At 41.0% G+C, this 14,922-nt stretch overlaps 2 protein-coding genes across 2 annotated transcripts in view; one reads left to right on the forward strand and one right to left on the reverse strand.

Moving 5' to 3' along the window:
- KIF20A (kinesin family member 20A) overlaps nt 1-7,920 on the forward strand; it is an 8,964-nt gene extending 1,044 nt beyond the window's left edge. Inside the window, exons 2-18 of the mRNA XM_007938946.2 lie at nt 943-1,032; nt 1,135-1,254; nt 1,855-1,993; nt 2,116-2,303; nt 2,385-2,514; nt 2,693-2,887; nt 2,995-3,106; nt 3,204-3,272; nt 3,450-3,593; nt 3,734-3,899; nt 4,017-4,181; nt 4,308-4,447; nt 4,578-4,680; nt 4,988-5,183; nt 6,141-6,232; nt 6,618-6,755; nt 7,600-7,920. Of these exons, the coding sequence (XP_007937137.1) occupies nt 943-1,032; nt 1,135-1,254; nt 1,855-1,993; nt 2,116-2,303; nt 2,385-2,514; nt 2,693-2,887; nt 2,995-3,106; nt 3,204-3,272; nt 3,450-3,593; nt 3,734-3,899; nt 4,017-4,181; nt 4,308-4,447; nt 4,578-4,680; nt 4,988-5,183; nt 6,141-6,232; nt 6,618-6,755; nt 7,600-7,920 (2,508 nt within the window). The remainder of the gene's footprint in view (nt 1-942; nt 1,033-1,134; nt 1,255-1,854; nt 1,994-2,115; nt 2,304-2,384; nt 2,515-2,692; nt 2,888-2,994; nt 3,107-3,203; nt 3,273-3,449; nt 3,594-3,733; nt 3,900-4,016; nt 4,182-4,307; nt 4,448-4,577; nt 4,681-4,987; nt 5,184-6,140; nt 6,233-6,617; nt 6,756-7,599) is intronic.
- A 1,533-nt stretch (nt 7,921-9,453) lies between these two features.
- CDC23 (cell division cycle 23) overlaps nt 9,454-14,922 on the reverse strand; it is an 83,905-nt gene continuing 78,436 nt past the window's right edge. Inside the window, exons 11-16 of the mRNA XM_007939079.1 lie at nt 11,717-11,836; nt 11,304-11,379; nt 10,959-11,020; nt 9,995-10,073; nt 9,798-9,917; nt 9,454-9,624 (exon numbers count right to left, since the gene is read on the reverse strand). Of these exons, the coding sequence (XP_007937270.1) occupies nt 9,454-9,624; nt 9,798-9,917; nt 9,995-10,073; nt 10,959-11,020; nt 11,304-11,379; nt 11,717-11,836 (628 nt within the window). The remainder of the gene's footprint in view (nt 9,625-9,797; nt 9,918-9,994; nt 10,074-10,958; nt 11,021-11,303; nt 11,380-11,716; nt 11,837-14,922) is intronic.

Raw genomic sequence — 14,922 nt, forward strand, 5'->3', positions numbered from 1 at the left:
AGGAGTGTATCTACCTAATGTAAATGTTCAGCTCATATGCCTGTCTTTTGTTTGGCTGGAAGCCACAGGAGTGGGTTCAATTCCAGACTTGAAGGCCAGCTAGGGGCCATAGTCTCAGGAGTTCCACCAGGCTCTATCAGACCAAAGCTCCTTTTATTGAGCCTTTCTTTCTGCTAGGCCAGGGTTTCTGAACCACATTTTTGGCATCTGTTGCCAGATGATTCTTTGTTATAGGAGGCTGTTGTTGTTGTTGTGTGCCTTTGAGTCAGACCCGACTCAAAGTGACCCCTCCTTGGGTTTCCAAGGCAGTATCACTACAGAAGTAGATTGCCCCATCTTCCTTCCGAGGAGTGGCTGGTGGATTTGAACCGCCAGCTTTTTGGTTAGCAGTCAAGTGCTTTATGCACTACGCTACCAGAGCTCCCTGTAGGAGATTACAACATTGAAAGATGTGTAGCAGCATCTCTGGGCTCAACCCACTAGATGCCAGTAGCACTCCCCAGTGTGACAACCAAAATGTTTCCAGACACTGCTAAATGTCCCCAGAGTCAAAGGGATAGTCCCTTGATTGAGAACCATTGTCTAGCCCCTATAACATAATACATACATAATATACATTATCACATTTTATCTTCAGAAAAACTCTACCCAGAAGTCTTTTATATAGAGAGTTTCATGAGGCAGGGATCTTGATGATGTCTCTTACTATGGATTATCAGAGCATACTGGAAACCATTTTTATCTCAAATAACTGGGTGGCAAGCTAGCTTTGCAAGACATTGATAAGACAGGGACAAGTGACGGTCTAGTGAAAAAGTCCATAATTTGGGGTAGAATTGGGGTAGTGCCAGCATGATTCCCAGGAACTGTGGTGTATCTGACCATGTGCTCAGAAGTAACTCTGAGATTAATATGTGGTTCTGGGCTGGAATTCTGCCACAGGTTCTATCTGAGGATAGTACAGAGAAGGTGAAAGTATACCTAAGGATCAGACCCTTGTTACCTTCAGAGTTGGAACGACAGGAGGATCAGGTAAGTGTCTGGGAAGGAATGATTCAAGATGAAATGATGTACTACAGAAGAGGTTCCCAGGAATGTTTTCTTCTATGACAACTGTGTTTTTCCCCTTCTCAGGGTTGTGTCCACATTGAGAATGTGGAGACTCTTGTTCTACAAGCACCCAAGGACTCTTTTGCCCTGAAGAGCAATGAACGAGGAATTGGCCAAGCTACCCACAGGTTCACCTTTTCCCAGGTATGGAGGTACTTTGGCTGTGAACAAGGGACCAGTACGTAGAGGCAATTTCATTCTCTCTCTCGCTCCCTCACCTTCCTCCCTCCCTCTCTATGTGTAAATATACACATACCTCTACAAGTTTAGAGGTCTCTGTTATATAGTAGTTCACTCTGTTATCTGGTAGTTTAAGCATTGTATGTGCATTAATTCATAACTACTCTTATCGTTGTCCCTGTTTTCCTAACAAGGATACTATGGCACAGTGAAGGTAAGTATTGTTACCAAAACCATGTATCGAGTCAGTGGTAGAACTAGGACTTCGATCCAAATCCATCCATCTCCAATGCTCAGCCATGTGACCATTATATTGCCCCACTGAGCATGCAGCATTGAGCTTAGTGAATAGCATTCCATAAATATGTGTTGATTTGGCTGACAGACAGACTAGCAGAGAATGTTTGAAACCTCAGTGTTTAGGGAATAGCTGGTAGCAATGCAGGAAGAAGCTGCTTTAGTGGTCTCTAGAACCACCATCCAGAAAAGGATGAATCTGTTAGGTCTGCATAGGAGGCAAGTAGATGAAAGGATGCGCCTTTGAAGAACTGGGTCTATCTCTAGATCTTTGGCCCAGAAGTGGGACAGGCATCCTTCTTCAACCTGACCGTGAAGGAGATGGTGAAGGACGTACTCAAAGGGCAGAACTGGCTCATCTATACATATGGAGTCACCAACTCAGGGAAAACTCACACAATTCAAGGTAAATAGTAGCGCCCCACAGGATTGCTGATTGACCTATAATGCTGTGTCTTTGCCTTTACTGTTGTGAGTTAGGGGGGAAAGGCACTTGTTTCAGCTAACCATCTTTCACATAACTTCCAGGTACCATCAAGGATGGAGGGATCCTACCCCGGTCTCTAGCTCTCATCTTTAATAGCCTTCAAGGCCAGCTTCATCCAACACCTGATCTGAAGCCCTTATTCTCCAATGAGGTAATCTGGCTAGATAGCAAGCAGATCCGGCAGGAAGAAATGAAGAAGCTGGCCTTGCTAAATGGAGGCCTCCAAGAGGTAAAGTATTGGTGTCTATGGAGGTAGGGTTGAAATCTCTGGAGAAAGTTTTGTGCTTACCTTTTCCCTGGGCCCCTCCAGGAGGAGCTGTCTACTTCCTTGAAGAGAAGTGTCCACATTGAAAGTCGGACGGGTACCAGCACCAGTTTTGACAGTGGCATTGCTGGGCTGTCCTCTACCAGTCATTTTACCAGCAGTAGCCAGTTGGATGGTACGTACCATAACTAGGTTCTGTACCAAGTAACAAGAACCCATTCTCTGTTTCCAAGAGCTGTGAGGGGTGCAGACCAGAGGTTGCAGTCTGAGGTGTGTCTTCCAAGAACTCCCAAGCCAAAAGAGAGATGGATTGTTCTAGGATTGATGCTCTGTACAATGACTTCTTCCCCCAGAAACAAGTCACCGATGGGCACAGCCAGACACTGCCCTAATAAGTGTCCCAGCAGACATCCGCTTCTCCATCTGGATATCCTTTTTTGAAATCTACAATGAGCTGATCTATGACCTGTTAGAACCACCTAATCAGCAGCGCAAGAGGCAGACTCTGCGGTTGTGTGAAGATCAGAATGGCAATCCCTACGTGAAAGGTATGGGAAAGTGAGGAGGCTGGCATGAACCCTGGAGGGTACTTAGGGAAAAACTAGGGAAAGAATTGGGTGCGCCAATTTTATGCATATCTCTCCTTTACCCTCAGATCTCAATTGGATTCACGTTCAGGATGCTGAGGAGGCTTGGAAACTCCTGAAAGTAGGTCGTAAGAACCAGAGCTTTGCCAGCACCCTTCTGAACCAGAACTCCAGCCGCAGGTGAGTGTTATGAGAGTTAACACTTCACTGTGTTCCAAGGAATATGTCCTCCATCTGGTCATAGATGTTCAATAACTTCTCTCCTTTTAACTTTCAGTCATAGCATCTTCTCAATCAGAATCCTGCACCTCCAGGGAGAAGGGGATATAATCCCCAAGATCAGCGAGTAAGTTTGACTATTAAGACGTTTGGACTTCTTGGGCCTAAATGGTGTATGAGGGAGGTCCTCAGAGGAATTATTTGTGGTAGATCCTATGCTTTCCTTTCTTGGGCCCTCCCTTCTCCAGAACTATATTAAGGGCTGGGAAACTCAGAACAGGTCAGATCCTGTCCATCATTCTAGGTTGTCACTCTGTGATCTGGCTGGCTCAGAGCGCTGCAAAGATCAGAAGAGTGGTGAGCGGCTGAAGGAAGCAGGAAACATTAACACTTCCCTACACACTCTAGGCCGCTGTATTGCTGCCCTGCGCCAAAACCAGCAGAACCGGTGAGCTACTGACTATAAGCCATGGGTTGGGATGGCCTGGGGCTCTGCACTTTGCTAAGAGACTTCCTGGTCACCTCAGGGGGTAGTGCTGGGATACCCAAAGGACTGGAATTCTCAGTTTTATTCTGATTCCCTGTCAGGTCAAAGCAGAACCTGGTTCCCTTCCGCGACAGCAAACTGACTCGAGTGTTCCAAGGCTTCTTTATAGGCCGAGGCCGCTCCTGTATGATTGTTAATGTGAATCCCTGTGCATCTACCTATGATGAGACCCTTCATGTGGCTAAGTTTTCAGCTATCGCCAGTCAGGTGAGAAGCTGTAGGTGTGATGATGGTACCCACTTTGGGCTAGTACCTTTGTTTCAAGAAACTACTAGGAACTAGTTATGGATTAACCAGTTAAAATTAAACATTTTCCTCCTGTAGCTTGTGCATGCCCCACCTGTGCAAATGGGATTACCATCCCTCCATTCATTCATCAAGGAACACAATCAGCGGGCATCCCCCAGCTTAGAGACTGGGGCTAAGTTGGACCCAGGCCTTGATGATGACATAGAAAATGAAATTGACATTTCCACATATGGCAAGGAGGTAAGAATCCAAGAAGGATTTGGTGCAGCAGCTTGATGGCTACACACTTTCCATGCTGCATTCCAAGTGGGTCTGTCTTTCTGAAGCATGGACATGTGATGACCTCTGACCTGTGTGTCCCTTTAGGAGCTCCTCCAGGTGGTAGAAGCCATGAAAGCACTGCTTTTGAAAGAACGGCAGGAAAAGTTGCAGCTGGAGATGCAGCTACGTGATGAAATTTGCAATGAGATGTTGGAGCAGATGCAACAACGGGAGCAGTGGTGCAGGTACCGACTTGAGTGACTTCTCTTGTTCTGTTACCTGGGCCAGAGGGTGGAGAATGGGGATTGGGCAAGTCTCAAGATCTGTCTTCTAAGCTCAGTCCTCAGAGAGAACTTTCACTAACTTTTCTAACAGTGAACATTTGGACACCCAAAAGGAACTGTTGGAGGAAATGTATGAAGAGAAACTAAAGATTCTCAAGGAATCTCTGACAAGTTTTTACCAAGAAGAGCTTCAGGTGAGTTGCTCTGAACTATCTTCCAACTAGCTGCTCAGATTCTCACCAACTTGCTTATGGTCAATAAAAGTTTATAAACTCTGATGAGGGCAGGAACACATAACTCAGCTTTCCTCTCTGTTCCACTTAGTGCTCTGTATGTGGTCAGTCCATGTTTGATGAATTGATTTAAGGGCAAAGACATGGGATAAGTGGTTAAAAAAAAACAACAGGCTTTTATGGCCTAAGTATCAGGAAAATTTTGTTCAGTCATCTCTTCTGCCATATTTGTCTGACTCTAGATGGAATTATGCTGCTTCCCTCTTAGGAGCGGGATGAAAAGATTGAAGAGCTAGAAGCCCTCTTACAGGAAGCCAAACAGCAGCCAGTGGCCCACCAACAATCAGTGTCTGATTTATCCTTACGGCGCTCACAACGGTTGGCAGGGTCCTACACCCAGCAGCTCCAGGAGGTTAAAGCTAAATTAGAACAGTGCAGAGCAGAGCTAAGCTCCACCACTGAAGGTGAGGAAGGAGAGAGTGGAAAACTAACAGTGGTTCAGGGTAGAAACTCTGGAATTGCACCTTATGGGTTTCCTTTTAGAGACAGCCTGCACATGTTCTTATAGTTCATCTTAACAGTAGTTATTCTGTGTGACAGGAACAGCTCCACAGATTTATACACACACACACACACACACTCTCTCTCTCTCTCACTCTCACTCTCTCTCTCTCTCTCATCTAAGACACTTGGCTACTAACCAAGTCAGTGGTTCAAAACCCACCAGCAGCTCCATGGGAGAAAGGTGAGGCAATCTCTTTCTGTAAAGATCTACAGCCTTCTATGAGTCAGAATTGACTCAATGGCAGTGGGTTTTATACTCATCTAACATCACCTAGATCAAGATATAGAACATTTTAATCACCCTAGAAACTTTCCTTGTTTTTAGCCTCATTATAAAGATGAACTATAAGTCTGTAGTCCCCAACTTACAATATAGTCAAGTTACAAAGAACCACACATAAAACTTATTTTTTAATATCTTACCATATAATATGTATTAAATATAATGCTAAGCTATATCTCTAAACTTGTATGTAATGTTTCTAACCCCCAAAGACAACTAAAGATCAGATTTATAAAGACTTGATAACAAAAGACAGTAATAGTGAAAATGTTTTTAAAAATGAAGTATTTGACTTAGGTTAGAATTGACTTGTGACAGAATTGGGGACTACCTTACTTAAAATTCAGGTATTAAACAATCTCAGCGGGAAAAGAAAAGAGCTGTTCTTTAAATCTGGGCCTCCTGACTCTAAGCCCAATATCATTTCCTCAACTCCAACCTACATCCTTCTGTTACTCTTAGATACATGTGCCTAACTTTTTATATTTTCTGCAGGCTACTGTTAACTGAGAGTTAAGAGGAAGTCCAAGCATACAAAGCCTACATATTTAAGTTTCTGGTTTTCTTCCCTCAGAGCTGCATAAGTATCAGAAAATGTTAGAACCGCCACCCTCAGCCAAGCCCTTCACCACTGACGTGGACAAGAAGTTAGAGGAGGGCCAGAAGGTAATTTAGCTTTCTGTATTACCAAAACTACTATGTAGGGCAATTTTCAATACTTGTTTTGTTTTTTTAAAAATCTTAAAACATTATTCCTATTACCTCTGACAATCCTTTTTTTTTTTAAAAAATCATTATAAAAAATATAACATTTGCTAATTCAACATTTTTTACATATATAATTCAGTGATACTACCAATGTTATCAATTTCCCATATATATTTCCCTGGTTTGTATGAGGACAAGACTTTTTCCCCCAGTCTTGGCGAGGGACTATTTCTTTGTCAGCTAACTTTCTAATTTACCTCTCTTCAAATGGCTACCCAACTCCTTCAGATCACTATCCAGTTTAATCTCGACCACAATCTGATTCTTTCTCCTCCTCCTCTAGAATGTAAGGCTGCTGCGGACAGAACTACAGAAACTTGGTGAGTCTCTCCAGTCAGCAGAAAGAGCCTGTTGCCACAGCACGGGGGCAGGAAAACTTCGCCAAGCTTTGACCACTTGTGATGACATCTTAATCAAACAGGTTAGGGCTGTCTATATCCTCTTTCCTTCCCCTACCCAATCCACCCCCCTGCATATGTGAGAAGGGGAATAAGGAACAGAAGAGAAAGGTAAAGCTTCTTAGGCTGATCTCACAGTGTGGAGATTTTCTTTTCCTTGCAAAATAAGCATCCTTTGTTAACCATTTAGTAAGTACCAGGCACTGCGCTAAGTGATTTTCTCTGTCTTAACAACATGTATTTCATCTCAGATTTCACTGACTATAAGAAATCATTATTTTATGTACCTAAGAAAAATACACTAACAATTAAGCTATGGCATTTGTCATCAATTTTAAGATACATCCTGATTCCAGAGATTTTAAAAAAATAAATTCTTAAACTAGATTGAACACAGCACTTAGTTTGAATCTAGATACTGAGGCTCTGAGGGGTTCAATAGCTTATTCAAGCTTATCATCATACTGCCTTAAAAAACAACAAAAACCAAACTCACTGCCATCAAGTCAATTCTGACTCATAGTGGCCCCCTTTGGGTTTATAGAAGCAGATTGCCCAGTCTTCCTTCTGTGCAGTAGCTGGTGGGTTTGAATCACCAACCTTCTGGTCAGCAGTCAAATGCCTTAGGCACTATGCCACCAGAGAAATGTTCTATTCAGTACTGTTTATGTTTGGATGTCAGAAAGAAAAAGAAAAAAAAAAAAAACAAAAAACACCTTTATTCAATTATAAGCTCTGACCTTAAAGAGCAAATCTTGAAGAAATAGTTGTTGATAATTAGCAGTGGATGACAGGTATTACTCTGCTCTCTTCTTTCTCTAATACACTAGACAGAAATATGTTTTCTATCACTTTATTGATCTTTAGGACCAGACCCTGGCTGAACTGCAGAATAACATGATGCTTGTGAAACTAGATCTTCGGAAGAAGGCAGCATGCATTGCTGAGCAGTATCATACTGTGCTAAAACTCCAGGGCCAGGCTTCTTCTACCAAAAAGCGCCTTGGTGCCAACCAGGAAAACCAGCAACCAAACCAGCAGCCTCCAGGGAAGAAACCATTCCTTCGAAACTTACTTCCCCGAACGCCCACTTGCCAAAGCTCAACAGACTGCAGCCCTTATGCCCGGATTCTGCGTTCACGGCGCTCACCTTTACTCAAATCTGGGCCTTTCAGCAAAAAGTACTAAGGCTGTGGGGAAGGAGAAAGGAGCTGCCCCAAGATGGGTAGCTGCTCAGCTTAATAAATAGGTCTCTTAAGCTTTACCATGTACCTGGAACTCTCCAGACTTCAATATTCAGATACTAGTAATATTTCTTGTTTTGTAATATAATCATCTATGTAACTTCCTGGTATGTTTGTTTGTTTTTATACTTATGGTTTCTATGCATACAAAAAACATAAATAAAGACATTATTCACATTTTTTATTTGAAGTCCAAATTTAGTAAAATCATTAAAACAAATTATAATAAGGACAGAAGGACTGAGAAATGTCACTCAAGCCCATGAGACCCTTGGACAGGAATGGCAGTGGAAACCATAAACTAGTGTACAGCTAGCTTGGTAAGGAATGAATTCAAGGGACATTAGACACTGTAAACCTTCCTTACTATAAAATGAAGTGTTCAGCATTAGGAGGTGAATGTGTAACAAACATGTTCTGGGAACAAGAATAAAGGAAGGCTGAGCCTGAGCTCAGAATGAGCCATATCATCTACTGTATAAGTTCATTACAGTATACATAGTCATCGCATATTACCTCCTACTAAACAAAAATGTACAGATAGGAAAGTCTCCCAAAAGTGCTGCAAGAATGATTATCTAGAAAGATGAAAGCTGAGAAAAAATTCTGTTGGAGATGAAAAATAAACACAATTACATCAAAAATGTTTATTAAAACGGACTAGCTTGAATTGAGTTTATTCTCAGTCTGTGCAGTCACAAAAGTATCATTCTCATATGTCCATTAATATTCTGTACTTGTCTCCTTCCTTTGCTCTGGATACAGCTAATATTATGGAAGGCATCTTTTGCCCTCAGTAGGGCCATCAACGGTTCCATGCTCTGAGATTCTTTCTGCCCTTCTTTAATTCAACTCCAGTTAGTTCCTTTTAATTTAAAAGCTTCTAGAAGACTAATCAAAATTGTGTTCTGAAAAAATGTCTCCCTAGAGTAATAACAAATGTATCACTTTGCACCATTTAAACCTAATCTCTGACATCAGAATAAAAAACATGCTCAGCAAATCCAATGAGGGCAAGTCCATCCAGTGCCCTGAAGTCTTTCTTGAGGTATTCAATGACCCTTCTGCCAGCAGAGGGTAGAGTGGCAGACCTTTTTCCTTGCATTGCTCTTCTAAAGAAATTCTCCCTACTCCCAAGCAGCATTAAAACTGTTCCTGTAACACAGCCTATGCTAAAGTGCAGTAAAGGGATGTATTTCAGGAGGAAAAAAGGGTCTGGGAAGAAGGCCAGTATCTATAGCCACTCTAAACAAAATGGATATGCAAGTGCTTTTAACTGGCAAAAGACAATGTCTGTTTCTGCCAGAATTTTTCTGTCAGTCAGTCTCTGGAGGTGATTGTATAAACAGTCCCCAGGGAGGTGTTTCCATACATACAAACAAAAGAGCTGAAGCCCTTGAAGAACAGATGTGGCCTTTCTTTATATGGAGGCAAGACTTAATCTGGGTCTGACATGTGTTGGCTTCCAAGTAGCCAACTAAGGTGTAACTGAAGACAAGTTTAGTGGAGAAACTCTGCGTGTGGGGGTGGTGTTGGCAGACAGTGAAGCCGGGAGGAAAAAGGGAGGAGGCATCTCAGTAGTCGGAGTCTCCCCTTGGTTCCGAAGTTGTAGGATTTGCCGAAGCAAGGCCTTACCTTCTTCCCGAGTCTGAAACAAAGTTAGGCAAGTGTCTAAAAGTATGTCCAAAGCTATTCTCAAAAAGAAAAAAGTTCCAAAGATCAAGGCAGCCTTTCTACTTACCATCTATCTCCCATTCCCAGATATAAAGATTGTATTTCTAGCCTAACATCCAAACTCTTTTTTAAAGAACTGATACTCACATCATTGAATGCACAACATTTTTGGGCACAAGCTGAAGCTTCATCCCACAGCTTGCACTTAAAATAGTACTGGGCCAGATAGCGAAAAGCGGTGCTTTCCTCCAAGTGTTCCACTATTTCCTAGACAGGGAAAGCAGAAATGACTAAGGAGATAAGAATAAGATCAGCAGTTCAATTCCCATGTTCAAGACACATACCCCACATGAATAGATATCCTGGATATATTTGATGTAACACTGGGCAGCTTGTTCTGATTCAGTCAATTGTTCATGAAGCCTACAAAAAAAATTGATCTTCAAGTACAAATCACAACTCAACACAAGTTAGCAATAAAAAAATAAATACAAGCATACAACATCAAAAAGGGAAAACACCAATTTTTAAATAAATGGCACATAAATGGGAACCAAAACAGTAATAGTGTCCCCTACATGTGATGGTTAGTCATTAAAGCTTAAAACAATTACTCTGCACTGGTGGTAGAGGAAACTCTGGTGGAGTAGTGCCTAAGGCATTTGACTGCTAACCACAAGGCTGGTGGTTCAAACACACCAGCCACTCCTCGGAATGAAGTTTGGGCAATCTACTTCCATAGTGATACCACCTCGGAAACCCAAGGAGGGGTCACTTTGAATCAGACCTGACTCGATGGCAGTGAGTTTGGTTTGGTTTTGATTTGGTGATAGAGGGAGAATTAGTAAATACTTATGTTGGAGAATACATCTTTGCACTCAGAGTGAGATTAAAAAGATATGAAGCAACTCAGTTTTTTTCCTAATAAAACTGCATTTAACAACTCTTTGCCTACAATTTCTGAATTATTCCTAATTTTCCTAACCCTTATCAGGAGCTAGCTGATCAGTACTTAAAATAGCTTTCCAGGCCTACTCAGATATAGAAATTCTACTTTAAAATTTTAATTTCAATTTATTCTTCATCCCTTGCCTAAAAGGAAAGAAATTCCCCCCCTCAAGGGGAAGTAGCATTCTCTTTAGAGAATTTAGTCTAGATGACTAAATTCCAACATCAATATTCCTAAACACTGCTATATCCCCCCACACTAATGTAGAATGATGAATGGGAGGTTCTAGAGCATGCAAGGACCCACCACACTAGAAAAGCAAATAGACATATTAATAGTGTTTGACTCCTTTCACTCACTTTGCCAGTTTCACCAGAGCCATTTTCTCCACATCTCCCACGGCATAAGCTCTCCAATAACACTGTCAAAGAAATAAACTGGTCATTTTGACCGTTGACCCATGTGCCATGACTCATCACATAAAGGCTCAGGCCCTGCAAGCCTTCCAGACTTGCAGAAATATAAAGGCAGTTATTCACATTTTACTAGTGCTGGTAAGTCAAGACTATTGACATATGACATTCCAACTAATGATTTCAGTCAAGTTTTGCTTTCAGCCTATGCATATTCGTACTTTCCTCATGCAGATATGTCACAACAAAGAAAAAATTACAGCAAATTCTCAAGGACCCCATTTCAGGTACCTTTTTGGCTTCCACTAGTTGATTGAGTTTCTCATAACATTCTCCTAAAGCAACCAACATACGAGAGTCATTGGGCCTGAAACAGAAGAACAGTAGTCTGAGAATGACCAAAGCAAGACTTTATTGATAATTGAAGACCCCTCCTTTGAGGAAGCCCGACCGCTACCCAATGCTTCATATAATCATATTACTTTGTGTGTTCACAATTTTATTTATACTAGTTGAATACCCTAAACAAAAATGACCCAAAAACGTAACTCTGAGGTCTCTAAAAGTCAAAAACATTCACTGTGATTCTTCAGTAATAATCAAAAGAGGAAAACTAACTAACTAAATAATACACACACACACACACACACAGACACACATTAGCCTTTCCTACACCAAACACACTGCCAAGTGGCCAAACTTACCGGAGTTGATGAGCCCGTCTATAATAATACAGGCAGTAAAATGGCATTTTGAGGATTTCATAGGTCTGCCCAAGTCCATACCAGGCTCTATAGTCCCTCTTGTTGACCTCAATGGCATGTCTAAGAAATGGAAGAGAGTGCTTAAGAAGGTATAATTTTCTGTAAACTTTTACCCAAATCAGAACTACTTTTTAAAAAAAAGGCATTATGAGGTAAGATGGCAGAATAGGCACAAAGACTACACAGACCTCATCAACAAAGAAAAGAGGAACTAATTAACACAGATACAGAAGATAATCCTGGACCCCTGAGCTTTGAAGGGACGGATATAGAAGTGGACTAAATTCTAACTAGCGGAAGAATTTGCATGAAAACACCAAAAAAGGAGACATAAGGAGCTGCAGTCTGGCAGCGATTCTGATGGCACAGACAGTTTGGATATTGCCGACTGGTGGTAGGACCTAAGAATTAACCTAAAAATCGGCCCTGCTAGCCAGGGACTGCACAGAGGAACTCTCTGGTGACTGAGGAATAGGTGAAGCAGCAAAAAGGAAGGTGGGCTGAGCTGTAGACTTTTGTCCGCCTGGAGGGTGCAGCCATTTTGAATATTTACAAGCGGCTCAACCATTTTGGATATTTCAAGTGACAGCATTCTCCCAGATTCCAGGGACTTAAGAACAGGCTCCACTTGTCGAAAACCCCAAAGACATTCCAGACCCGGACGACTGGAAAGGTGCAACATTCCACTTGTTACTCTTATACCCCACACCCTCTTGGTGAACAGAAGTCCAGCCATCCCTCACTCCCACCTGCTTTATAGGCTGACAGGAATTCCATCCCGGTCTGTGTGCTCGGATGGAGTCTGGGTGCCCTGCCCCGCCCTGCCCAATTTTTTTCCTCTTTTTTCTGTTTTTTAGCTTCTTTGTTTTTGTCTGTTTTAAAACCACTATTTTTACTATTATGCTATTATTATTATTACTTTTCCCTTTTTACTATTCTTCTTTATTCTTCCCCTCCCAGATTCTGTTGTTGTTGTTGTTGTTATGTGCCGTCGAGTCGGCCCCGACTCATAGTGACCCCTCCTTGGGTTTCCAAGGCAGTATCACTATGGAAGTAGGATTGCCCAACCTTCCTTCCGAGGAGTGGCTGGTGGGTTTGAACCACCAGCCTTCTGGTTAGCAGTCAAGTGCTTTAGCCACTATGCTACCAGAGCTCCCTCCCAGATTCTAGTTTTCAGCTTTTTTTCTTTTCCCTCTTGCTGGTTGCAATTTTTTTTTTCTTTTCTTTCTCATGGTTAACCCTGTTCCTCGTTTTCTTTATTGCATTTTTTCTCATTTTTTTCTTTATTATTCTCCTTCTCTACCTTTTTTCTCTTATTGTCCTCTCCCCAGATATTGCAAGCTTTTCTTTTTTTAATTACTGTTCCTGTGTGATTATATGGTATATGTCTTGTTCATGTGCTTTTATTTTTTTATTCAACTATTATTTTTGCTAACTGAATGGGAGATGGCAACAGTCCTCATACAACAAAACTACACCTACAACTCCTGCAACTTCACTTACTGAGTGAGAGCCACCACTTCCTTCTCCACCAACGGGCCAACGATAAACAATCACCAAGAAGAGCCTGACTCCCCTTGCCTGCTCTTCACAGTTAACAAAGATCGAAATACAATAATGCCACGATCTCTCAAAGACAAAAGACCATCACAGTCCACGCAAACAAGCAAGATAAAGTGGTAGAAACAAAGGAGCAGGATACAGACCCAGAACATATCCCTGAGGAAAAAGCAGCATTGGAACTCTCTGATAAGGAATTCAAAAAAATTATATTTAGGTATCTTCAAAGAATTGAGAGAGAGACCCAGGAAAAAAAGACAAAACCCTAGAAGAATTTGGGAAGAAAATACAAGACCAAGATGATAAAATAAATGAAAAATTAGAAACAATTCTAAATCTAAAGATAGAAATCCAGAAGATTAATACTAAATTGTCAGAAATAGATAACACATTGGAAGGGCAAAGTAGTAGAACTGATTCAATAGAAGATAGAATTAATAAGACTAAAGACAAATACTTGAATACTTCTTTGGAAAGGGATCAATCAGAAAAATGATCAAAAGAAAAGGAAGAAAACCTAAGGTTCATGTGGGATACCATCAAAAGGAATAACCTATGTGTCATTGGAATTCCAGAACAGGAAGAGAAAAAACCACTGAGAAAATTGTCCACGATTTGTTGGAAGAGAACTCTCCTGATAGAATGAAAGATGAGAATATATCCATTCAGGAAGTCCAACAAACCCCAAACAGCATAGACCCAAAAAGAAAATTACCAAGACCTATCATCATCAAACTCATCAAAACCAAACACAAAGAAAGAATCCTGAAAGCAGCACAGGAAAAACAAAAAGTTACTTACAAAGGACAATCAGTAAGAATAAGCTCTGATTTCATGCAGAAAGCAAGAGGGCAATAGGATGGTATATATAAAACCTTGAAAGAGAAAATTTTTCAACCCAAGAATTATATACACAGCAAAACTGTCCCTCAAATATGATAGCGAAATTAGGATATTTACAGATAAGCAGAAACTAAGGGAATTTGTTAAAACGAGAACAACCTTGCAAGAGACATTAAAGGGAGTCCTTTGCACAGAGAACGAAAAACAGCAAATAACAACTTATCAATTATGCACAAGATGATATAACCCAGACACCACAGCTATGGACATTACGAAAGTAAAATAAGCCTACAAGATTATAAACAGGGAACCAGAGACATTAACTGGCAAATGAGGACAACTATAAACCAAAAAGTGGGAAAATACTGTGTAGTTACAGAATTTGTAAATGGTGAGGAAGTCAAGAGAGGTGAAAGATACAATGGACTGTGCTAATCTCCAGGAGAAAATTATAAATCACAGGGTAACCTCAAAGAAAAATGATAAATCTTCACATAACAATAAAAAAGAGGACAAGTACAAATATTCAGCAAATAATAAAACAATAGCAACAAAGGAAATGATAACACGATTCATAAACATAATGAGCTCAGCACAGAAAATAATATGGAACAAAGAAAACAGGGACACCATGAAAAAACACATAACAAAATGACAGCAACCAATTCATGCTTGTCAAAAATTACACTGATGAAAAAATTAATTTTTCAATTCCAAAAATTAATGGATTAAATGCATCACTA

Source organism: Orycteropus afer, unplaced genomic scaffold, assembly GCF_000298275.1.
Source record: "Orycteropus afer afer isolate SDZICR_OR568_19922 unplaced genomic scaffold, OryAfe1.0 scaffold00056, whole genome shotgun sequence".
NCBI lineage: Eukaryota > Metazoa > Chordata > Mammalia > Tubulidentata > Orycteropodidae > Orycteropus > Orycteropus afer.